General features: G+C 33.3%; 2 protein-coding genes across 3 annotated transcripts in view; one reads left to right on the top strand and one right to left on the bottom strand.

Moving 5' to 3' along the window:
- LOC111048124 (indole-3-acetaldehyde oxidase) overlaps positions 1 to 26397 on the top strand; it is a 171343-nt gene that overhangs the window by 59755 nt on the left and 85191 nt on the right. The window lies entirely within an intron of this gene.
- LOC120349839 (CDK5 regulatory subunit-associated protein 2-like) lies at positions 17616 to 24202 on the bottom strand. 2 transcript variants are annotated; one of them, XM_039420962.1, is made up of 5 exons: positions 24039 to 24202; positions 22079 to 22278; positions 20871 to 21044; positions 19535 to 19657; positions 18156 to 18679 (listed from the first exon to the last, which is right to left on the bottom strand). In XM_039420962.1, exons 1-5 carry the CDS (start codon positions 24055 to 24057, stop codon positions 18428 to 18430), a joined length of 768 nt encoding a protein of 255 aa, XP_039276896.1. In that variant the 5' UTR covers positions 24058 to 24202; the 3' UTR covers positions 18156 to 18427. The 2 variants fall into 2 exon arrangements, with proteins under 2 accessions (XP_039276897.1, XP_039276896.1); XM_039420963.1 differs by lacking the exon at positions 22079 to 22278 and having other exon boundaries at positions 17616 to 18679.

Here is a 26397-nt window from a genome sequence, read left to right as displayed (position 1 = left end):
AAATTATTTATTTATCATCCTGTTGTTTGACACTTCATCACATATAAATAGGTCTTTCATGCAACGTTTCTAAACTACTTTACACGGTTATGACTTGTTTTAAAAAATTAGCTGTGACCATATTGTACAGAGTTTGAAAATGTTATCTTCCATGAATTTGTCTCAATTTTTTGGCTCTCAAAACTATTTATTTTTTCAAGGTAACAAATAATTACAAACAATAACTTTCATTAACAATTTATTTCTCAAGCCGAATTCATAAGATTTAAATATTTATTTAAATATGTACAAGTAATAAACTGATATATATTATACAACACATCCACAAATTTCAGCTATATGAAAAGGTGCAATTCATTTTTATATGGCTTGTATCAAATCATAAAAAAAGAAAACATTCTTAAACTGCTTGCCAATTCAATAAGGAACATTTCCAAGTCAGTTGAATTCAGAAGTTTATTTTTGAATTATACAGTGGTTTATTTTTTTAATTTTATGATTGCAATGATAGAAGTGACATCTTCAACAAGCTTCTCTTCTAATAATCGAATTCATAGAAATTCGACTGAGTCATTGTCAATATTGTATAACCGTTCCATAATATTGATTAAAAACTCAAATATGTTGTCAAATTCTACACTGTTTAAATTCATAGAACGTGTAGAACATTATCTGTGATTGTACTACTTCCCCGCCCGCTTCAAGCTGGTTCCAATGTTCAATAGGGTATTAGCTGTCGGGGAGACTAGCTGTCGGGGAGACTAGTTGTCGGATACAATCACAACAACCAGACCCCTCATAGACCTATCCAGCAGGGGATTTACTGTCGGGGAGACTAGTTGTCGTGAGCATGTGAGGAGACAACTAGTCTCCTTCATTCTGGTAGGGGATTTACTGTCGGGGAGACTAGTTGACAGCAATGGTATATTTTGCCAGGGGATTTACTGACGCCTGTGATCAAAATAGCAAGGAGACTAGTTGTCGGGGAGACAGGTTGACGGCGACCCGTCAGTTTTATCACATCATAGTGGAATTGATACATAAGGGTCTTGCTAATGTCTAACACTGTCAAACCAATGTAGATAGGTTTGTTCAGCTCAGCTTTCTCCTTTTGCAGTGTCATGGCACAAATGTTCTCGCCAAAGATGATATGGTCCTTGTAGGTTGGTCGGGCAATCAGTTTCCTTCGGGCAGACATTTCTCATTGTTGACAAGCTCCTTGTTCATATGCTTCTGAACATTCTCCATTGTCTTGCCAAAAACTGCATTGTTCATCAGTTTGAAGAATTTTTTTTCAAATTTGTTCCTTGTTTGGTGTTTAGCATGATGTAGGGTGCTAGGAAGTCCTCCTGCTCAAACCTTAAACCTCGATGAACTTCAGTGATTTTCAGTCCATGTTGTACTGCTTGCTTGAGGGTGCAGTAATGACATACATATCGTTCACGGTTGCTAAGAGTTGTCATCAATCTCAACGATCCTGATTTTGGTGTTTTTTTGTTCTCGGCTAGAAATGGAAAATCGTTGTGGGAGTCGTGTAGCTCAGCTGGGTACTCAACGTCCACCTCCAAGATGTAGCCAATCTTTTGAACATCTCCAACACCATCATTACCTCTGCTCACCCCCTCCAACTCATCTTTCTCCATCCACTGGAATTTCTGGCATGGGAGTGGTTGACACATTGCCCAGCCATACAGGTTGTTTGCATCTGTGTACAGGAGGTATGATGTGGGCTTCTCGGGGTCGACAGGTGCTCCTGTGTAGGCGTTTTCGGCAATAGCATGTAGATGAATGCATGTAGATGAACACATGTTGTTATTCCACCTCTGATACCTTGTTCAATGAACATATACATGTCGTAGTCAGTTAGGAGTTCTAGTTCAACTTTTGTATACTTCAGCATAACATCAAAGGAGAAGCCTGGTGATGTGAAGTAGTGTGCACAATCCAAGTTATAGTTTTTCAAGCACATATCTCTGAAGCTTTCAAAGACATCAGCCAGAAGGAGAACATCTGTTTTGAGGTATAGATCACTGTACTCTCCCAGGGTCTTGCAGTCAAATTTCTCCCACACTTGTTGAGCATGTTCATATGCCTCGTCACTGATGTAGCTGTCAGTTAGCTTGCTGAAAAACTCTTCCTTTGGTGGTAGTGAGGTCTCCTCCAGTTTTTCCCATGAGTCGCAATATTTGTAGGGGGACACACCCTTTCTGGAAACCAATTCCAGTTTGTCTCCAAATTCTCTAGCTGTATGTGGTAGCACTGTTGACACTTCTTCAGTAGACTTGACAAGGTTGGTGACTAGGTTGTCCAAGCTGTCTGGTGTGAATATGAAGGTATCTAAGAATCATAGGTGCAGTTGTTGGGAAATTCGTTTGGTGAATGATATGTACTTTTCTGATGTGTTTGGGATAACAAACAGCTGCTCTTTATCGGTTGCAAGGTGTGGTATAATCAAGTGAGTGTCATAATTGGAAGAGTTGTGAAGAAAAACAGGGATGAATGTCGTACTACATCTTTGAAGATTGCACTTGCTGCACAGAGCATTCTGGTAGACTCCTGTTATATGACAATGGTCATACACCTTGTCACCATTGAATGGTTTCTCTCAGGCTTCACAGTTGGTGGCTTTCTCCCTCTCAAAAAGTAGAAGCATCTTTATTTGACAATGATTGATTGCCTCATCCAGGTCTCTTGCATGCATGGTCAGAGTTTTGATGAAGTGTTCGGCTGCATCAGGTCCTCTGTAGACAATTGGCTCCTTAGGGATGAGGTTGGTGAGTGTCAGCAATGATGGAAATAAGTTCTTATCTCTAACAAAGTAGAGGCAGTAGCTCATTGCTGTGTGACGCTGGATCACTTTGGTTGCCTTCCCAATCCATTGCTGCTCTTCCTCAGGCTTCTCCAGTAGACATTCAAAATCTGCATAGGCCACCAATGGTAGTCCAAATTTATTCAAATGTTTCTCGAATTTCATTGTTGGTGGGCTTCCATCTTCCTTGAGTTGAGGCATGATGATCCTAGCAGTCTGGTTGTTGGCACAGTACTCCTCATGATCTTTCATCCTCTGCTCACCATTACTGTTGATGGTGGAGTGTGTGAAGCATCTACAACAAATTATGATGTGGTGTCCATCTTTAGTGAGCTGAGTTCTTACAAGTTTTTTATGAAACAGTAGTGACTGTTGATATTTTCCTCTTCTTCTTCTTCTCAACGAGTAGTGGTGGTAGCTTCACTGCTGTCCTGAGTTGTGGAGGTGGTGGCTTCACTGCTGTCCTGAGTGGTGGTGGTGGCTTCACTACCATCATTGTAATGAAGGAGTAGTAAATCGAAATGATCCTCCTTCATTTATTTTGCAACACGTCTTGGATAAATAATACACTTGGAATCCATCCCATATATATTGACAGTTACACTCGGATTATCCCTCTCGAAACGGTCAATTTGATTGATGGTGGTGGGGAAAGAAATTCTGTTGAAATTGTATTTTTCAATGAGCTGATGGTATTTCTCATTGATTCGTTGAGGATTTGCTCCTTGCACATGTTTGGCAAGGATTGCCCACTTGAAACATTGTTCATCACTATTCCACAGGTTGATGATAGCTTTTCTTGATGCTATTTTGGCTGGTAGTTCGATGTAGGAAGATCCTCGAAGTGGTTTGTGCTTGCTGATGCGTATGAGGAGACTGTCGATGATGAAAAGACTCCATCCACTAGAGTTGCCCTCAAACTTGGCCTCTTCTTCCAACAGCTTCTTGCATGCCTCCCTGATAGTTCCAGCAAGATCATTGATGTTGAATATGGAATAGTTCGGTGTCTTGAAGGCTACATTTTGAAATTCCTCCTGCTCAAAGTTCTTCTCATCAAGGTGGCTGCATTGGTATGTAGCCTCCAACACTAGGTTGACCTTGATTGACCCATGTGTCTGGAACTCCCGACCTATAACATCAATGATCTTTGTCTGCAGGCTGTTCAGTAGAGAGTGGAAGTCCTTTGCTGGGTTGGGTGAAGAGTTGTTGTTGTAGAAGAGTGTCTGAAGGTTGTTGTTGAAGGCCTCCTCCAATGTACAAAACTCTCCTGACGAGCTGCTGGTCTGCTGGCATCTTGTAGCTTTATTCATCTGTAACATATGTACAAGCAGATTAATAATAGGATGCACTGTAGACAGCAATTATCTAGAGTGACACAGTCATCTTGAATGACATGTCTTGCACTCAAACTAGATGTTTACTATATATATGCTACTGAGAACCAATCATACGATGGTGGTATGTTCAGAAAAAACAATGTTTGAAATCAGTATTTTGAGGTTAGGTTAGGTCGGAAGAAGTTACTAGTAACTTCTGCAGACCTAACCTAACCACAGTTCATTGTTTACAATCATATTGATCTGTTGACTTATTGTTCATAGAGCTCCACAGGTTTAAACATACTTATTCACAAAATATATTATGCATTTCATGATGAGGTGACATACTTGAAATAATCATATGAATCTGCTAACATTTTGTTTATCGAGCTCAACAGGTATGAAGACTAAATAATAATAAATATTTCATATAAATATCGATTTCAATGAGTAGAATAAGACAAATTCCATCATCTCTTTCCAAAACATATAATAAAAAACATTGTGTACTAAACTTTTTTATACAATTGAAGATCAAAACAGCGGCTGTGTGTCCTAGGATACTTTTTAACAAAGAGAAGTGTGTGGCTGTGTGCTGAAACGCCAGGTTCTAGAACTGAACAGATGTGTCTTGTATGGCTCTTGACTGAGCACTGATGGTCCCCCCACTGTTGTGAACACTATATATATATTTACACTCCAGAGTGGGTGGGAGACCTTCTGATTTATTTTTATTAATTTTTATTTATTTTTGATTTTTCATTATTATTATTTTTTTCTGATTTATTTTTATTAATTTCTATTTATTTTTGATTTTTCATTATAAATTTTTTATTTTATTTTTTTCCCTATTTTGTTTTCCATAAGTTTCTTTTCTAAGTTTTTTTTCAAGTTTTTTTTAATTTTTTTCTAAGTTTTTTTTCTCAAAGTTTTTTTTTTGAAAATTTGACTTTGACCTTGACCCTGACCATGACTTTGACCTTGACCTTTGACTTCGAGGTTAGATGAGGTTTGTCAGGTTAGGTTAGGTTAGGTTGATTTTTTTAGTTAGGTTAGGTTAGGTGGAGAAGTCTGGCACATGGTGCGCCAGGATTGGTAAATTATAACTACTCTCATACAGTTTCTATGTGCAATATCAGAGTCCTTCCTTATGAGCACGAATATAAATTTAAGATAATTTAAACTATGTTACAATAATCACTCATAAATTTCAAGAAGTCTTTGATTTTGCATTGTGATTCTAAAAAACTCTACAAATAGCTCCTGACTTTCTCTAATATACTCTGACATTCTCTCATATTTGAACCGTTCATGAGTCCTTCTTGTAGTTGTTTCATTGAATTGATTGCTTGCTCTCACACCTTATACACCTTGCTCTTATACTGATCTCCCCTCAATGAATTTCCAACAGTATTCTCTCCAAATATTTCAGATTCAACAAAGATATCTCCCATTCCACTTCCATTCAAGTACCACCCCAAGACAATCAGTCAAACTCAGCCAGATGAAAAATATCTATTCGTAGATATAAATTACAGAAATCAGTTGATGAAGATGCGTTTACACCAAAGTTATTAACAAAATGTTAATAACTTAATCTTTATAGATTCTATTAAATTGAACAGAACTTGACAAACACATATGTTCATCATGTGTATGATAAGCTATGTTCAATCTAAACGCAGCTTATTTGGTGTAAACGCAGCTTTAGAGTTGTATTTCCTTTGTTATCAAATATTTAGTCACATCACATGGGAGTAATTGGCATTATTTGTGCTCCACTGTAAATGTATATTAAGAATAGTATATTTCGCACCTAGAGCAGAAAATGAGACTTTTCCGGCTCAAAATCGGTTTTCAAGTCTGAGGCCATAGGCCGAGGACTAGAAAAGATTGAGAGCCGGAAAAACATTTTTTCCCATGATGCGAACGATATTTTTCGCCACACTACAGGTATTGCTGACAAAATAAATAAAGAATACAAAATAAAGAATACTTGTTATCGTACCTATCTCTTGATTTTAGTGGTAGAAGATTTGCAGTCAGGATTTCAGATTCTTTTAAAATTTCACTTGGAATATCACGGGCATCGTCATCTTCAAGCATTTTTGAAAATTTGGAATGCGCTAATCAACAATGAATAATTGAATAAAAATGGTTGCAAAGCAAATGCTGAATTAGTTTGATTTGAAACTCGAATTGAAATCATGGCGACTTCAGCTGATGAAGAAAGTGGACACTCACCCGATCTAGCGGATGACTTATCAACTACGGACTTCCATGACCGGCTGGAAAGAGACCACTTTTTGGCCACTTTCTTGCCTAGACCGGAAAAGAAACCCTTTTCTGACGTCAGACGAGAGTCGTCTGCAAACAAGGTCTTTCAGATCTACGTAGGGACTGGAAAACAGCTGCAGTGTGGTGGAAAATATTTTCCTCCTGTTACTCGGTGCTCTATATGGGGTAGCCTATATCATTTGTTTAACTCCATTACTTGACTTTCGCAATTCCAAAGTGATCATTGAACTAAATTGAATAATTATTCTCTCTTTATGGAATATTAGTTTTTGATCGACTGAGAAACACATATAGGATTCCTAACAAGATCATTACAATGTAATCATAATGATAATGAGATTGAGTTTGTAATTTTGACCATAATTTGTATATTATGATGAGAATTATCAGTTATTGAGACTTGAAGGGTTGAAAGATCGTGTTCAGCGACCAAAAATACATAAGATAGCGTTCCTGAAATGCATAGACTAGTAGGAGCGATCTGATAGACAGGCCAATAAGCGCATTAATCATGGGGGAGGACCGTGCCACAGCGTAACAGTGCTACTTATCCACCTCCCACCGCCGCATCTATGATCGTAACCCCCAAACTATAATTATATATCATTGGATTCAGGAAGAAACGGCCTACAACTTTTATTGGAAACCTTTTCCTCTAAGTCGGCTAATGACTCAAATATTCGAGAAATAACAAAAAGTCCATAATAAAAAAATAATTTATGACATGAAATGTTGAAAATGTCTCAAGCCTCCCACTTCTCCCCTATACACTATAAAATTTATAATTGGAATATTTAATATTCCAAAAAGTAGGTATGTTTCATACACTTGAATTCAAGTGAAATTTTCAGTCCAAATATTTGAAAACATAAAACTTCTAATTTAGATTGTTTACATACCAAATTGAATTACAAAATAACACTCACTAATCACTTAAAACTGTAAAATAATGATTAACTTTGAATATTATGATATATACCATCTCATGTCAACAAATCAGATTACTGTATTTTGATCGAGTCAATTAAAATGTCTAGATTTCTCGCGAGATACGGTAAGCTAATTGATTACACAGCTGATGTTCCACACAGGCACACGCGTCTTCTGTTATCGACAGACGACGAAATCATCATCTGTTTTACAAAGGAGGAATTATCCTTTTCATGTCCTTCAGGGAGTTTTCTCAGGGATGAGACCTAGTGCAATCGAATTTTGATATCATATAGCTACTATTATATTCCGAATTTTGTGAAAATCGTTAGAGCCGTTTCCGAGATCCGTTGAACATAAATAACCATATAACCAGATAGCCAGATAACCAGATATAAAAATAGAAAAATGTAAACAGATATACAGAAATTGCTCGCTCAATATAATAGGATAACTTATAGTCCAGTCAAATGGTCGTTTTTCAGGAAACAGCCCCGAAAGAATTTTTCTCGATGGTTCTATTTGTTTTTTGGGGCGCTGAATTCTAATCTGAAATTTGCTGACACGCCAGAGGGCGACTTCACCCCCAAAATTTTGGACTTCTTTTAAGTTTTCCATTTAATCTCGAGAACCTTAAATTCCTCGAGAAAAAGCATTCTTTATATAATATTAAAGATGATAAAATTTCCAATTAATTGAGTGGTTGCGCAGGACGTTGAATAATTATGTGAGACTGTGAAAATGGGGGAAATTTCACAAATTTCTCGCACATTCAAAGTTGCCTATATATTGGAACACTCCAGACAAAAAATCCGAAAAGTAGTCGAGGTTGTGATGAATTTTCTCCTCTTTTCACTCCCATGAATTATACTTCTGTTTTCAATACAATTCAAAAGTTACAGCCAATTGAATGATGATCTTTATTTTCTCATTTTTCTTGCGATTTTACTGTTATTAAAGAGTCTCTAAAATGAGTACAATACATGATAGAAACTTGCGATTGGTCTTGAATGAGAGAAAATTTCATGCTCTATAAGCTGAGTTGCCTTAAATTGATCTTGCATTACTGTTTATATCGAAAAGCTGTCGAGACTGTGAAAATGAGAAAAAATATTGCAAATTTCTTGATTTTTTGAAACAAACGAATCTTACTTCACGATTATATTTTTAGAAAAATCATTCACCTCACATAAAAGAGGAGATTCTTTTCTTCAAATCAAGACCAAGTATCATTTTGTGTTACCGAGACACACAGTTTTGAATATGGAAATCGGTCATTTTTCTATGCATTGAAATATGGGCTAAAATACACTAAAGGAGGAATTTACATTTTCTTAACAAATTTTAGTGATATGATACATGATTTTCAACCGCCTTGACAAGCTGATATGAACGAGCTGTAGTACGAGGAGATCATTCAGTCAAAAGTTATGAGTGATTAAAGTTTTGATCCTGGACGTATCCTTATGTGTGCCCCCCACTAGGAAATACTGAAATCTAACGAGTGATTCTCATAGAACATAACCCAGGTAGCACACCTACGTGTTTCCAACGTTGAAATTTGGTTGTTGAGGTTGAATAACCGTTAGCGGTTGAATTTTTCAACGTTTTAAATGCAACGTTGTTTTCAACGGTTGATCTATCGTTGAAAACACGTTGAAAACGAGCTTCCAATTCCACCACTCACAGCGCTACAGTAGTCCTTACACAAAAACGGATCTATCAACGACGATCGACTGATCAACGCCATTTCATGTTTGAATTCTCATCACGTTGATGAAAGCTGTGAACTCTTTTAGAAGAGTCTACCTATTCCACTTGACTTGGTAAGTTTATTTAATTTATTATTCTTATTTAAAAGATGAGATTGTTTGGTGATTTATTGTCTAAACTTCAAAACAAATATTGTGTGTTGAACATAATTATGTTTACATTTGAGGTTAGGGTTAGGTAAGTTATATTATGTTTTAAATTAGAGGGCTCTGATTTAATATAATTATTAAAATTAATATAATACAATAAGCTTGGTTTTAAGTATTTTACATGTAGCCTACTACTTAACTTCCAAATAAATTACTATTACTTTGATTCCTGCACAAATATTTTCATTATGCTATCTATGTATTGTTTTTGTCACAGGACTGCTTGTGTTGAGAAATTCCATCGAACTTAATATAATAACACTAAACTTAATATAATATAAATCACTTAACATCAAAGTGATTGCTTTTAACAAGTTCAGTAATTAACTCGGTGATCCAAGAAATTGAAAACGGGTGTCCGGAGTTCAGCTCATAAATATTAACATTTTCCAAATATTGTCATTCCATGGTGACGAAATTTAGCTTAAACTTGTTCATTTTAAAATTAAATTTTCAATTAATTTATGCATGTTTACAACCCATATATGTCAAGGATAGTTTTGATTAATTTCATTGTGATTTTAAACTTTTGGTCTAGGTTTACAAAATTTAGTAGGCCAATAAAAAATGGTTGAAATATCGGGATACAACTGTTTTTTTTCATAAAACTAAGTATGTACCTACAGTAACTATTAAATTTTACTCATAAATTAAAAAATAAATTTTCTACCGTTTTTATATAGAGCCTTATTTGTTTACTTCTATAGGCCTAATGAAAGAGGAGTATTTCAAGTTAAAATTCGTCTATGCTACAAAATTTGGAAACCCAATATTCTTACTTTATTCTTAGTTCTTTTGAATGTTTGAACGAACAGCTGGTGTGACTTTCTCGTCTGACTATTGTATAGGCTAGTAATGGACTATTTTTATCTAAAAAACAGTCATCACCTCGCCTTGTGATTCAAAATATCAATGTGTGTAACAAAATATCAAATGTATAAAATCTTGTGGGTCGACTGTGGGCATTGAGACCCAAATTGAAGACGCTATTAAAAGCGCGGCCCATCAAATGACGTCATTGTATCTGAAACCAGCCCGGGGTAGTTCACCAAACAACCGCCACTCTAGCGCTAGCGCTAGCTGGCTACTCTGGGTTCACCAACCATCCACCACGCGCTAACTGGCGCTACAGTAGAGTCAACTCGAGGTCATTCAGCCAACGCCGTATCTAGAAATAGATCCTATGTTGCCACATTGAAGCAGCAGTCGCGGTGTTGCCAAATTTCAGCCTCTGTCTCATCAAAACAGTTTCTACATTTCTTGCAGGCTGACCAGTATTTACAACTCCAAGCATACCCAGCTCCATAGTAGATATTATGATGAAGGGGATTGGGGAAGATTATTGAGGGTTTGAGTTAGATTTTATTATATCCCAAACCATCTGACATTATGAAAAAACGAAAAGCATCCTCTATTCTTTGTAAACCGCGAAATCTTGGGGTAGTGTTTTGGAAAATTTTTGTATTTTTTTTATTATTAATTTTTGTAGTAGAAAGGATGCTGTAAACAGTGGAATGGACTATTCACGATTTTTCTCATTTTCAGGGTTGAAATTTAGGGGTGAAAAAATGAAATCCTTTGTTGTTTAGATTTCAGAAAAATTCTTTTTGTCATTCAATTCTACTCTTTGACAGGATTTTTCATTTTATGATTAATGGTTAGGGGGTGGTTAACAAAATAAGGGTCGTTTTTTCGGAATTCTCTGTTTGATGCAATTTTTTTGGGAATGGTAGATGGTAGTTAATAGATGAGAATTTATTTTTTTTTCAATGGTTGCTGAGGGTTGAAATCGTTAGGGGTTGACCATTTTTAAAACTTTAAATATCTGAATCTTCGAAAAATTATTTTTTCCATCAAGTGTTTTGTATTTTTTTCATTATTAATTTTTGTAGTAGACAGGATGCTGGAAACAGAGGAATGGACTATTCACGATTTTTCTCATTTTTGGGGTTGAAATTTAGGGGTGAAAAAAATGAAATCCTTTGTTGTTTAGATATCAGAAAAATTCTTTTTGTCATTCAATTCTACTCTTTGAGAGGATTTTTTCATTTTATGATTAATGGTTAGGGGGTGGTTAACAAAATAAGGGTCGTTTTTTCGGAATTCTCTGTTTGAGGCAATTTTTTTTTTTTGAATGGTAGATAGTGGTTAATAGATAAAATTTATAATTTCTTTCAATGGTTGCTGAGGGTTGAAATCGTTAGGGGTTGACCATTTTTAAAACTTTAAATATCTGAATCTTTGAAAAATTATTTTTTCCATCAAGTGTTCAAAGAGATGAAGAAACGTATTTGATGTTTTGTTCTAAAATCACCCCCTACTTAAAGTTAAGAACTTTATTAACATTAAAAACCACCCTTAAAATGGAGTGTTTTTTAAAAATAATTTTCTATTTTATAAGTTGAACTTGGAAATTTTTGGTGTGCTTGAACTTTTCAAGCATAACAAGATGATGAAGCATAGAAGATATATTCAAGTATTGCATGATTATAAATTCAAAATGTAATGATATTTCTAGTATTTACTGTATATCTTGTGAATTCCACTTCCATAATAACTAGAAATTTTACAGTTTGCATAAGTATTTTATTTTAGTACATTGTAGGTTTATAGGAATATTAACATAAAAAAATATATTATAATACATATCATATTCATGCTTAAAGTGAGAAACACATGAAATTTTAAATGTTAAATACAATTACCAAAAACTGAATATTATCGAAATGTGTTTGAAGGTTTATAGATTGCTTTTCGCTTTTAATTTACAAGGTTAATTTGTCCAACTATTTCAGTCAATAACGTTTTGATTGAATGAATGAACAATTAAGTTACGTAGAAATTGAATAGAATTATAATATAATAAAAACACTCCAATATGAAGTTAAAATTCAGTCTGTCAATTCTCAGATTAAACTATATAGGAATTGATAAAAAATAAACAAATTTCAAAACAAAAAAATCAACTAATAACATAAAAAATACTGCAGTAAAATAGCAAGATGTCAATATATTTGGTGCTTTCACTGTCATTTTATAATTGCCCACGCTTTCTCCCCTTTTCACTGAGATTAAATCATATTTATCACAGATATATAATGATATTTTTTCACATTATATCAACACTGGAATCAAGCAATTCAACTGTTCATATAACAAGTATTATATTATGCAAATAAGAACACGTTACAATAAGAGCTGATTAAATGGAATAAATAAATAATAATAATAATACTGTTTAGTTTTCGGGAACTGCATTATCTGTGTTCGAGGGAGAACAAAAAAATTTTACAGGTCATTTAGATAAGAGTTCTGGAATGTCAACAGAACCAGCCTTGAGACAGCTCGTCGTCCCCCCCACCACCATTGCAGTCTGTTTGCACAGAATAAAAAATCGAAAACGGCTCTGACGATTTCCTTCAAATATATACGATGGATAGCTATTTATAAGCCCTATCAACTGACATGTGTCTCATTTCTGGTAAAATTGCAGGAGTTCCGTAATATTCTTGAGAAAAATGGCAGCTAATAACTAAAGAAACATGTTTTTCACGATTTTCTCAAAAATGACCGATTTTTTTAAAATTCATACCCTGTATTATCAGCTCTATCAACTGGCATGAGTCTTTTTTCTGGGAAAATAATGGGGGGTCCACCCCATCTTTGAGAAATTGACATTGTAACCTCATTCTCGTGCATGAGGTAGGTAGATAGAGCAGTTTTTAAAAAGAACACAGTCGAGATATTTCATCTGTAGAACAGCTGTTTTGACGACTTTTAAAATCATCGAATTTCACAATTTACACAAAGGAAAAAGTACTCTAAAAACAATAATAATTATATAGTAGTTCATCAATAGCTGGGATCAACAAAAAAAATACAGAACGATTGAAAAATTCAGCAACTGCAAGCCACATGATTGTATAATAGTAAAAATGACAACCTCGCCTCGAATAATCCAAGCAGTGTTTCATTACAGCCTTATTTCTAGAGGCAATCAGCTGCTCACGTTTGAAATAATTCAGTCAAATATCTCGTAAATTGCCAGCTTTTAGCATACAATTTGGTACACAATGCATATCATGCAGCCGCTCTCCGAACTTTAAAAGTCCTTGGAGACCAAAATACGATCTTCCGACTACTTTTGACAATTGAAAAAATAATTTCAATTATTTCTGAAAAACTTTCTCGCTTTCACCACCCATTTATCTTTTGAAACAAAAGAGGTTTCCAGCATGTCGAAAATTTCATGTTTTCTGCTTGAAATGTCTCGACATTGACGAACATAATTAGTAATTAAAAAACTAGTAGTTCTGCGAACAGTAGACCTCGCTCATAAATACAACTTTCAATCTATAATGAAAAGGGCCAGTACAATAAGTACAGAATATTTTGAAGATTTAGTCATGTCATCTATTATTTTCTCCATTGAAAGTGCTAGAGCCACTGGACTTATCAAGGAGGTACCTTTATAATTATCAAATACATAGGTACAAATTTTACCTTTTAAATGAAAAAAGACTAAGAAATTGTCAAGAAACCAGATTCATTGATACTTAGAAAGACCGGTTTCGTTCTTTATCAAAGTTTATCAGAGATTGACAATGGTGCAATCACCGAAACCGGTTTTTCTAAGTATCAATAAATATGTGTTTTTTTGACAATTTCTTAGTCTTCTCCATTCAATATGAATAATTACCACAATATCAACTTCTCAACTACACAAAAAGAAAAACAAAATTAACCTTTACACCTTTACATACTAATTTTTTTCTACAACTGCAGTATTGGACTCCAATACAATAAAGATTTTTAAAAAATGATTTATCAAATCAATTTGATAAATCAATTTTATAATTATGATAAGATGATTCAATTCAATTATTCTATCTAATCATAATAATTCATTTATTAGTCGAAACTAAGACCTCAGCTTCGCTTAGGTCAATAAATGAAAAATCGAAGTTATAGTTTGTTAAATCATGCGTAAGGAAAAACTCACATGTAAGAATGTTAGAGATTTCCAAACATTTTTGTGCAGACGGTAAAATATCTTGAACTGTTATCAAAATACAAGCAATATAGATATACAGATATAGTAGTATTATACAAAAATATTACAGATTATACAGATCGCGTTTGTTGACCAATGAAACTGACTCACTCATTTTCATCATTTTTGAGCATATAAGAGGATAAAATTGTAACAGGATAAAATTTTTAAAAATATAGATATACAGATATAGTAGTATTATACAAAATTATTGCAGATTATACAGATCGCGTTTGTTGACCAATGAAACTGACTCACTCATTTTCATTATTTTTTTCATCATTTAATCCCTCATTTTTGTTTTTTCGCTTGAGCCAGCAAAATGTACTCCGGTTCACGAATTGGCAAACTTCTTCGCTGTCTTGGATCGATGAGTTCGGGAAGTAAACATTTCATATAAAATGTTTCTAGTTTTTCTTTCATGTTCTCTTTCCAAAACTCATCATCCCGTTCAATCTCAAAAGTTTTGAGCCCTTTTGGAGTCCAAATGACAAGAATACAGTACTTTCTTTTTGTTATATATGTAGCTGCCCTTGTATTTGATAAAAATAAGAGTGACTTGATTTAATTTGAATTTAATTTAAATTCCTATAATTTTCTTCCAATTGAGCAACTATTATTGTAAGGAACTGTAAATCACTTCACTCATGGACGCAGCAGAAGACTAGAGTGAGCAACCAAACATAACCCACAAGAAATATTCAGATTTGACATTATGTGAAATTTGAGTTCCCTCCAAAATGAGAGTGAGCAAGCGACTGCGCGTGCTACAATCTTACGGCAGTCTGCTGAACTACTACGACAAACCAACCGTCACACTCAGTGGTCCTTTCAGACAAGTCATGCATTACTTTTGGAATCTCTCACGTCTACAGTTTACATCGGATCTTGTTGAAAAAAATTGCATTGGATAAAGAATTTAATTGAGCAAGGCATGTGTTTTTTCAAATTTCAAATATTCCTTCCAAAACCCTAGAAAAAAATTTTAAACTCTGAAAAGTTTATTTTTGATTTAATTATAGGAAGTAGTTTTAAAATAAAAAAAGTAACAAATACATGCTTTGAAGAATTTTATTCTGTTTCCAATGATGTATAATACGTAAATTTCCGTCCATAAATAACGACGCTAAACGTTCCAAAAGATAACATTGATCTTATGGGACATTCAATCCAATATGGCGGTAGATGACCCGCACTCTTAAGGTATTTATAGTTCCCTAGCCCTACCATACCAGTGCCAGAGAAGTTTTATCTGAAGCCTGATAATCGGGAATCTAAAATCACACTTTGCATTGATGTGGCGGAGCTCCTGAAATTTTTACAGATATGAGACTTGTGGCAGTTGATAGAGCTTATCAATGACTATTTTTTATCCTTGTATATAATTAAAAAGGCTATCCTTGTATATTATTATTATTATTCATTATTTAAGATCTTTCCAATTCATGTTATTCTCTATAAAATTTAGTTTAAGAATTCTAATTGTTTCACTTGTTGTAATACTAGTATACATGTTGGTTACATCAAATGATAGGAAAATAGCTGGAAATTAGTTGGAATTTTTATACCTTTAATTTTTTGAACCAAACTATATGTGTTTTTATGCTATGGTTTTCTTCCATTATTATCTTTTGAAGTAGTAATTTATTCATATATTTGCAAGCTTTATATGCAGGAGCATTACAATACTTTACTACTGGCCTTATTGGTATTCCAACCTTATAAATGTATTTTTGATTGGTCTATTAAACATTGGAGATGAAGGATTTATCATTTTCATGATTCGATATTATTAATATTTTTAGGTACTACATTCATGAGTTGGATCTTCTGTTGAATTTTCAAATGTCAAATCTCTCAATTTAAATCAAATGTTTTCAAATTGTTATCTATAATGAATTTTTTCACTTTATCATTATAATCTATTTGTTTTATGATAACTGTAGTATGCCTACTTCCCTTGTCTGCTTTTGTGCTAATGGCATTCCCATTTTTCAATTTGTTTGAAATAGATTCCAAGTTACATGTCTTCTTTAGAACTTTTCAAAAAAGAATTTTTCTTTCAATAATAGGTTTTATCTATTGTAAGCACGATATGGACGGCGGGAAAAGCCTCCACCAAATATGTAAGCAAAAATTTGCCTTCACTGAATATGTAAGGGTGGGAAAATGAAAAACAAGGAAAAATCCTACAGGTTTTTGATATTTAAAACAAAACAATAAATTATTTGTACAAAATTAGAATTATAATTAGAAATAATAATAATCAGATGAATATTTTCAAGGGCTACTCGCTTTGCTGCTAGTGAAGATTCATTTGTTGTGGTTATGAAAAATTTAAAACAGTGACTCAGTAGTCACCTACCTTTATTAAAAAAAACTGATCTAATGAAGTGGGTTCAGATCCCTTGCTATTCAATAATACAATTCTCTTTAAACTGCCCGAACTGTGACAGGAAAACTGTGTTATAAAACAAGAACAAAATCTATCCCCTTCACCAGAACAGCCGGACTTTACTCACAGTCCTATCGAACGAGCTCACACACCACACAAAAGCAAAATGTTGGGTATTAATATATAACTCAGTCAATGCCAAACATGAAGCCATTTCAATACATATTTTTATCAGTCGCACAAGCGAGCACGTTTGTTATCAAAAGCAAAAGAGAAGCTACAATAATTTTGATAACAAATGAAATAAACAAAAGACAAAAACACTGTTCATTAAACTTTTCTAAATTAAAACTCTAATATCCTGATCAATATGAGATAAATATATGATTCATATATATGTCCCATATGACCAGGTGACACTATTCTTCAATATAAATATTGAATTCTTTTATTGATTCACTATTAAAATGATTCTCAATTTATTCTTGTATTATCTGATTCTTTTTATCTGATAATAGCATCATATAGCCAAAACATGTGACTAAATAATGGATTCAGAATCTTTGTCAATCTTCTTAGAAATATGATTCACTATAGCCTTGTCATGATTACCTATTTTACTGGCATATTCTGCAATTTCCTTCTATTCCACTTTCTTTTGATATTATAAATCGCGTTCAAATCAATTGTTATTATTTCGTGTAGCGCAACTCTTAGATCATCATGAAACACAGGAAAATATTGATAATTCAGCTTTTCCAAATTTTTGAGGAAATAGATAGCAATAGATACAAGTGTATGATTAAATAAAATATTGTCATAGGTACTTTATCAAAAATAATATAAATCATATCATCATGAGACTTCTCCATGAGTAAGTAATGAATGATCCATGAAGTAGTCTGAGCGCAAATATAAAAATCGAGTTTATACTTATAGCTTGACACCTCTTGCCTATGTCCGAAGTCCTCTGAGTTGATTTGATGGTGGTGGAGATGGAAGTTATTGTATAATGTTTTTGTCTTTAAGAAAAATTCTCAAAATATGCTTTTGCTGAAAAAACATTGTATTTTACAAAATTTCTGGAGAATATTAAATTTTCTCTCGTATTTTTTGTAAATAGATCTTCTCAAGATTAGACTTGACTAAATGCTGGCCTTGATTTGCATATGATCTAAATGGGTTATAGCCTAGGATGGCAGAATTGATAGGGCGTCAAACTTTGGCCAAAAGAATAAAAAATAAATTAGGCTACTATAAAAGCTAAAATATTTTGTGCAAAAATTACTTTTGTAGTAGATATGGAAACATAACGATTTGTAAATTGTAATTATTGGCTCCATTGACCCAGACCCAGGTAGGCTACTATAAAAGGATTAAGGAGGTTGCATTGAAAAAACAAAATTAATCATTTCTAGAACCTTTAAGCTGTAGAAGTTGGGAAAAATCACTCAGATTTACGTTTGCACTTGAAAAATGACTCTGAAGAGTTTAAATACTGTATGTTGTACAGTATGTTAAATGGAGTAAAAACAATATGATAACAATTAACCTAATTCATTTGAATTCAATAACAAGCTTAGCATAGCTGCCTCGCTGGTACAGTAAACAGTACCTATGTATATAGAATAAAACTGTATTACATAAAAATAACTGAGTTCTACATAAATGTCTAAGCGACCATCACTAAACTCTTCTTTCTCATTCAACTCTCACCTGTTGTGAGTCTTCCAGGGTGGATGTCGACCCATTTGTCCGTCCCAAGTCCAAGTATGCCTGCTTAAGGTGAGCTTGGCGCTTCTCGAGCTCAGTCTCCAAAGCCCTCACTTGGGCTTTTAGAGTAACATTCTCTCTATTTGAACTGTCAAGCCTCTCTTCAAGTCTCATGTAGTCTTCTCTCACAGCATCCATATCTTCTTCCAGTTTGACATATTTTTTAGTGATGTTACTCAACTGAAAAATATAATATGATTTATTTTAATTCAGATAAAACCTTTATTAATTACCGATGAATCTCAATTTGATATTCTATCAATTCATTATATGTATCTTTCAGAACTTTATCAAAAACCCATATTTACACAGGTTATCAATATTTTCAAATTGAAAACCAAAGCCCATGGCACTCTTGCTTAGTGTAGGCTACGTTGAATATAATATATGCTTAACGCCCATTACAAACATTTGTTTTGATACTCTGTGTATGGTAGCCGGTACTTTGAAATATTATTCTAGAAAATTGTAGTGTTACCTTTATCACTTCTCATTAGGTTATTATATATCTGAAGTCTCACATATTCTATGAAATATAAAGCATTATCTTTACCCAATTATCTTTTATAATTTCTAACAAATAATCAAAGTTAGTAGTCTACAAAAATAGCTTGTAGATATTAAATTTAATCTCGTCAATCGTATATATATCATCGGCAAAATCTGCTCAAACGAAGAGTTAATCTTCTAGTATAGAAATGAGTTGACTTAATTAAAATCAGAACAATTAGGTGTAGGCTACTGTACTGAATTGTTGGAATATAAAAAAGAGCTTGTAAATATGAAATCAGCTTTTTTAGAATCATACAATAAATGTGACAGTTATTAATAATCTCACTTAGATGCTATTAATGTTTATTCTTTTGAAAATTCAATTCTAAGATAAATGTTGTTCTCTTATCTCTTTTTTTTCAGTCAGTAGCTATTTAAGAAGGATAATCCTAATACTAACTCTAGAAAGTAGAATATATTTTTCTTGATAGCTTATTTACATATTATTTTTGTAAAAGATTGATACACGTATTAAACATTTACCTCATTTCTTAAAGAAGCTTGTTCTTTTTGCTCTATCGACTCTCGATCACAGCCGAACGCGATTGTATGTAGAGATGGGTTTGAGTCCAGTGTACTAAGTCTTCTGTCTTTTTCTCGGAGAGCCTGAATTGGAAAAAAATATTTTTCATCAAACTGTGAAAATAGACTGTTTTTATATGAAAATGGACACTTTTCAACTTCTAGAGACTAGAGCCTAACTTAACATTCTCTTTTCGAGATGATAATTGTGATTATATATTGTTGATTAAGAATGTCCAACTTCGATCGGTTAATTTTTGTGCATGCTCAGAGTCAAACAATCAGTGTAGGATGTATTATTGTTTTCACTATTAGATAAAAAAGAACATTCTTCAGAGCCTGACAATACAGATTTGTAGGCTATAACTTATATTTTTACAGCTTATATTCATATATAACTCAATCATTCAGCTCGTATATTTTTCCACTTATATTCCCGAGACTTTGGAAAATACGTAATAGTCGAGATAGGGGAAATAGTGGTTATAATGAATAGAAGTCTATTTTCAAATGTTTTTGATAGAATGATGATGCCCACTCACATTCTAGACTTGTGCAAGTGTTATAAATATATAAGGAGGATGATTATAATTTTGGAAATTTATTGAAATCCATTCATATTATAATAATTGAATTCATAATTTTAATTTAATCAGGTATTCTGTGGACTGAATGGTTGTACAGGGTTTATCAAGGGAAACGGACGTTTGTTAAGTTGATATTTTGCATCTGGTAGGGATTGGAGAGGTGTGCCGAGGCCAACACGTCACTCATCTGACCTTTGAATAATATGCTTGTTAATTATTGTTCAGTTGCCATCATGTCCCTGTCCCTGTAGAACGTAGAGCATTGTGTATGTATGGCAGTTTTGTGCTGAGTGGTGAATAACTTCAAAGCATATTTCTTCGAAGGTTTAACGTACCGGTACCTCGGCATTGAGATATTCCGAGCCAAAACACCATAAGGATGGTGTTTGCCCTTCGTAGTGGAGGTAGCACAGTTTGAACTTCGGAGAACATGATCAATCGTCAATTATTGGAGAGAGTGGAAGCTAACTTCAGAGATCGTCTTCACATTTTTGTCAGCGTGAAAATGCACATCATCTCAATGATATTATTTTTCGTACATTGGCCAGTGAAAAGCTATTATACGCTATAATCTAATCTATTCTAGGATAGTCAATCATGTTATATAAAAAAATAGAAGAGTGTTGGCCATTTAAAAAACATCCTTTCCCGTGGCGGACTCAGTGGGGACTCCGGACCCGTGGGGAGGCACAATAAAATTCTTTACTTACCTTTTGCAAATTGTCAATATGATCTTGCAAGTATGATTTTTCTCTCTCTAGTTCTGTTCTTATTTGTTCAATCTTATCTTGATGTTCAAGTTGTAAAAGTTCAACGGCTCTCCCCGAATGGATCAGCAACTCTTCTTTCTCCGATAGATCTTTTCTCAATGAATCCAACTCGAACTGCAATAATTGGAAAAAAATGAGTCTGTATTGCCTATTTGAAAACATTGCTTCCATTGAAAGTGTTCTAACCTACAACGATTTAAGCTGTTAAGTTTCATTTTGTCAATCTTTGAAGTATGAGTTCTAAAAAAGCAATATTTCACCAGGGTTTCCATGATTTCAAGGGTATGACTTATAAAATAATATGTAGGCCTACAAGATGTATTCTTCAAAATATTCCCTAATAAAGCAGTCAGTTATTACTTGATTTGCCTCCACTGAATTTCCGCATAATTGATTGAGTTAAACACATTATTTAAAAACTGTTTAAATTATCAGTTTTGGAAAGAAAATAATAAATTTTGCTGTATAAATTGATATTCATATAATTAATTATATGAGTCAGTCTTTGATCGAAGTTGATCCATCAACCATGTTTGAAGATGCAATGTATTTTTAACATTAAAAACTTGATAACTATGATATAATAGTAATTAATACTTTTTTACAAAAATAATTAGCCTAAGTATAATAATTTTTGATGATTGATTGATTTACGGTGCTGAAATTCATGATTCTTGAAAAACTGTTATTGCAAAAATGAATACAAATTTTCATTCCCATATTATTCATATAAGCTGAATATATTCACATATGATACATAAACCAATTCGTACCTATTGTCATATTTGATGAATGAATAGATAAATGATACTCGTTTGGCTTTTTGATGGTGGGAAGTCTCTTATTGGAAGGACTCATCCAGGCTAATATAATTTACCGTATGTTAATCTGCACTAGAAACAAAAAAGATGTGGAATTTCTCCATATTGAGGTGGAATGAAAGAGATGTTGTCAGTTCCACATGATTTATTTGAGCCAAAATATAATTTCAATGCACTTGAGTCATCATCAGTGGTCTTTGTTTGTTGGACGTTTTTGGTTAGTAGGTAAGTCGATTATATATTAACTTGAGAGTCAAAGTTTACTGCTACTCTTCAATCATATAATTATCATTTATGCTAAGAAATCGAATTCTGTTACATGCTTACACTCAACTCAAGATTTTTATTGAATATTTCTTCAATGTCCTTGACACCCTTAAGCTGTTCCTGTCGTTCTTCAATAAAGTAGATTCTCAGTTTCAAATTGAAATTTTCCTTTTTCAACTCGGCCATTTGTTCTTCATAATCCTTTAGTGTTCGAGGGCGTCCAGGGGATAGGGTGAGATCAGTGCTTGCAGAAGAGCAAACTTCAATATTGAGGAAACTTTATTAGATTAACAATAACATTGTTTTCTAATGATAGTCCAAAGAAAATCGTTATTTTATTCATTACGGTACTGATATTAGGAAAGAACAATTCTAATTGCGCTTTAGAATGAACTACTGTACTACCTTCTCCTACGAAACTATTGAAATCAAGACAAGAAGTAAAAAAGATCAATATATAATTGAGCTTATAATAATCTTAATAAAAGCTAATAGTGCTCCAATGCAGTCGATGTGTACCTACATTATATTTTTTTGAATGAATGACATTCAAATACACAAAAATAATTTCGCAAGACCCATTTATAAACAATATAAGCTACAGTATTATGTTATCTTAGACTTTGTATTGAAACAAAGTACCGTACATTTTTTTTGGCATCATAGCCGAAACATGTCGTAAATAAACAAGTTTATAAATGTTACTTAGATTTTTTCCATTCCTACTTATATATTTTTTGAAAATCTTTATGATCTTACTTTTAATTAATTTAACTATAGCTCTGATGATTATTTTTAGCAAAGTTAATCCATTATGACAGAACTGGTAAAGAAATTGTGATTTTTTACTATACTTATAGACAAATAATAAAATTCTAAATTCACGTTCAGGCCAGAGTTATCAACTGAGATTTTAATAAATTTCGGCAATTTTTTGTCAATTTCTTAAAAAGTAGCCTATTGTAAGGAGCAACATTTAACTTCTTTTCTACAGAAGAAATTGTCAACTTCTTTAAAGACACCAATTTGTGAAAAACTTTGTTGGCAAGATGACAACTCTGATTGTAGCCTAATCATGGCAATATATTTGCTTCATGTTATAACTTACCGTACCAATCAGTAAACTAAGAAATTCAGATATTTCTGTTACGGTACCGTACAGTGCCGTACCTACCGTGTATATATGCCTATTTAAGATTTTGAGTATAGTTGGGAAGGTGGTCAGAGATTAATTATAATAAAGTAACAACCAAAAGCGGTATCTTTTGATTCTATTAATAAATCTGTGATTTCACAATCTAGTCTTTCATTCAGTAACTTACCATGTTTATTTATTTCATTCATTTTCTTGTATAGTGCAGTATCCTATTAACCTAAAAAATTATTAATATTTATTTTGTTTAAGAATCAAAATAAGATGTGTTTTGAAGTTGAGAATTGTAGGAGTGTCAAATTCTAAAAAAACTTTTCCCTAAATCTACAAAGAAAACATTTTAAATACCTATTACCCTATCATTAATTTTATAGGATATAATAGCATAGCCACCTCTAATACAATGCCACGGCCTATCATATTGCAACGTCGCAGCGTAGTCCTAGAATCTAATACATGATTGGTGAAAAAGATTTAAAGAAATAAAAGCTGATCTTTTTCACCAATCATGTATAAGATTATAGGCCTACACTGCGATGTTGCAATATCGTAGGCCGGGGCATTGTATTAGAGGTGGCTATGATAATAGTCATATCAAGTAGAAAAATAAAGCATTTATCAGTAAGCCAATAGGCTACCTACGTTTAATTGAACTCCTATAATTTTTTATATAAAAGTAAGTTTGATATTGCCGTTACCGTATTTACTTGCTGTTCTATTAATTATTGTTTTATATTTTGCCGTATTTGTAGGCTAATTTATTTTGTAGGTAATGATTATTCTTATATTTAAATACGGTGCTGTATTTTGAAGAATACAGCATATTTCTTGAGAGTATTGAATTTCAATATTAATATTAAAACTTGCCTGAGCTTTCGCCATCCATTATAAATCAATTGCACTTAATGAGATGCTTATATTATGACAGTAAATATATTTTTCTTATCAGGTTAAACCTGTGGCTGAGTAATATTCACAGTATAGTAAACAGAAATTTCAAAGTGACAAAATAGTAATGCAATCAGAGAATATTTTGGTTGGAATTTATAATAAGAGATCAGCTGGTTATTTGAAAGCAGATTAAATTAATGTAGTACTGCATAGTTACGCTGATCAATTTAGGCTATGGTATAATCCAAAGACCTTAAAGAGATATCTTTAGGTCTTTGGTATAATCAGGACCTCCTATATACTCGTATACGGTAATAAATTATATTCTCAGAGTCATAATATGTATGGAAACGCTTTAATAAGTTGGAAACTGTTTTATAGTATGTGTAAATAAGTTGAGACTTGGCCCTCCATCCGAAGAAATTACAAGGTTGCCAAATCATGTAAAATTGCAACTTTTTCAAATTACCAATTCAACGTCGGAATTGGATGTAGAATATCATCCCCGATATCCTAGTAGTTCTAAAAAGATTCAAGGTTGAAGGATTAAAAGAAATTTAACTTTTATGATAAAATTGGAAACAACGCGAAGATTTGTTTTTCTTTTGAATATCACTTCTCTTAGAATCATGGGGCGTCGTAATGCGTAATAATTTCAAATCAAATTAAATTAAGGGGAGAATATCTCCTTTCTATTGGCCTCTGAATCATTTTTATCTGACCTATAGTTATTTTACTATATTACGTTACGTTACACGTTACTATATTTACGTATCATTATTTGTTCTATTTAAAATATTGAATAATCATTTAGACGTTCCGAATATTATCGAACTCTTTATTATCTTTGTTCCGTTAAATAGACCTAGATTAAATATGTTTTTTGCTTTGGATAGAATATACACTGTACATCATGCAAATTGCTTCTTACAAAAAACTGTTAGATTGTACAATTCTTTTAATACGATTCTAGATATATTCGCTGATAATTTGCGCAATTTTAGTGAACAATGTTATCAAGCTCTTAAATTATTAATGCTTAATCAATTTTCAGACCATAAAAATTTTTATTTCAAATTCTTCTTCTTAAAATAGGCTTGCTACCTATTCTCTTTTTTCAATTAGCCTTCTTTTTTTCTTCAGTCTTTTTTCTATTTTCTATTGTGTCTTGTGTTATTTCCTATTTATAATCTTTCTTTCAAACTATTATTGCTTTTTTCGTTTTTTTTTCTTTCTTACTAATTTAGTTTCAGTTTGTGTAAACAATTGATTTTCAATGAGGCTTGTTTTGGCATAAAGCTGTAAGCCTCTATATGTTGTTGTTGTAATTTTTCTATTGATGTAAATAAATAAATTTTTTAATTAATGATTATGTTCGTCAATGTGCAGAAATTTCGAGCAGAAAACATGAAATTTTTGACTTGCTGGAAACTTTTTTGTTTCAAAAGATAAGTGGGTGGTGAAAGCGAGAAAGCTTCTCAGAAATAATTGAAATTATTTTTTTTACTGTCAAAAGTAGTTGGAAGATCGTATTCTGAGAGAAGTGATATTCAAAAGACGAAAAACAAATCTTCGCAATGTTTCCAATCTTATCATAAAAGTTGAATTTCCTTTTAATCCTTCAACCCTGAAACGTTTTTAGAACTACTAGGATATCGGGGATGATATTCTACATCCAATTCTGACGTTGGATTGGAAATTTGAGAAAGTTGCAATTTCACATGATTTGACTATAGATATAATACTGTAACCTTCAGGATAAGTTATTGGTCGAACCTTTGACTATAGAAAGAATAGACATATTATGGGATACGCGGATTCGAAGACGGCACAAGTGTCGCGGCTCTAACGGCGCGTATGGTGAAACTACTCATTCTTAGCTTAGTCCGATAGCGCCGCGTGTGGCTAGCTTGCGAATCACCAGCCTAACTCCCCCGCCACCATACCCAGCCATAGACAGAGAAAGTGGAGCTAACGCCTGCTATCTCACTCCGGTTTCTGACTTTTCTCCTTTCTCCGAGAACTAGTTTGCGAATCGAATCAGCCTTCATGCTCTACCGCCCTACCTAGGGAACTATAAAGACTTAAAAGCGCGGCCCATCAAATGACGTCATTGTATCTGAAACCAGCCCGGGGTAGTTCACCAAACAACCGCCACTCTAGCGCTAGCGCTAGCTGGCTACTCTGGGTTCACCAACCATCCACCACGCGCTAACTGGCGCTACAGTAGAGTCAACTCGAGGTCATTCAGCCAACGCCGTATCTAGAAATAGATCCTATGTTGCCACATTGAAGCAGCATTCGCGGTGTTGCCAAATTTCAGCCTCTGTCTCAT

The sequence above is a fragment of the Nilaparvata lugens genome, chromosome 2 (genome assembly GCF_014356525.2).
Source record: "Nilaparvata lugens isolate BPH chromosome 2, ASM1435652v1, whole genome shotgun sequence".
NCBI lineage: Eukaryota > Metazoa > Arthropoda > Insecta > Hemiptera > Delphacidae > Nilaparvata > Nilaparvata lugens.
The sequence above is the reverse complement of the archived record's forward strand: the minus strand, read 5'-3'. Positions and strand labels throughout refer to the sequence as shown.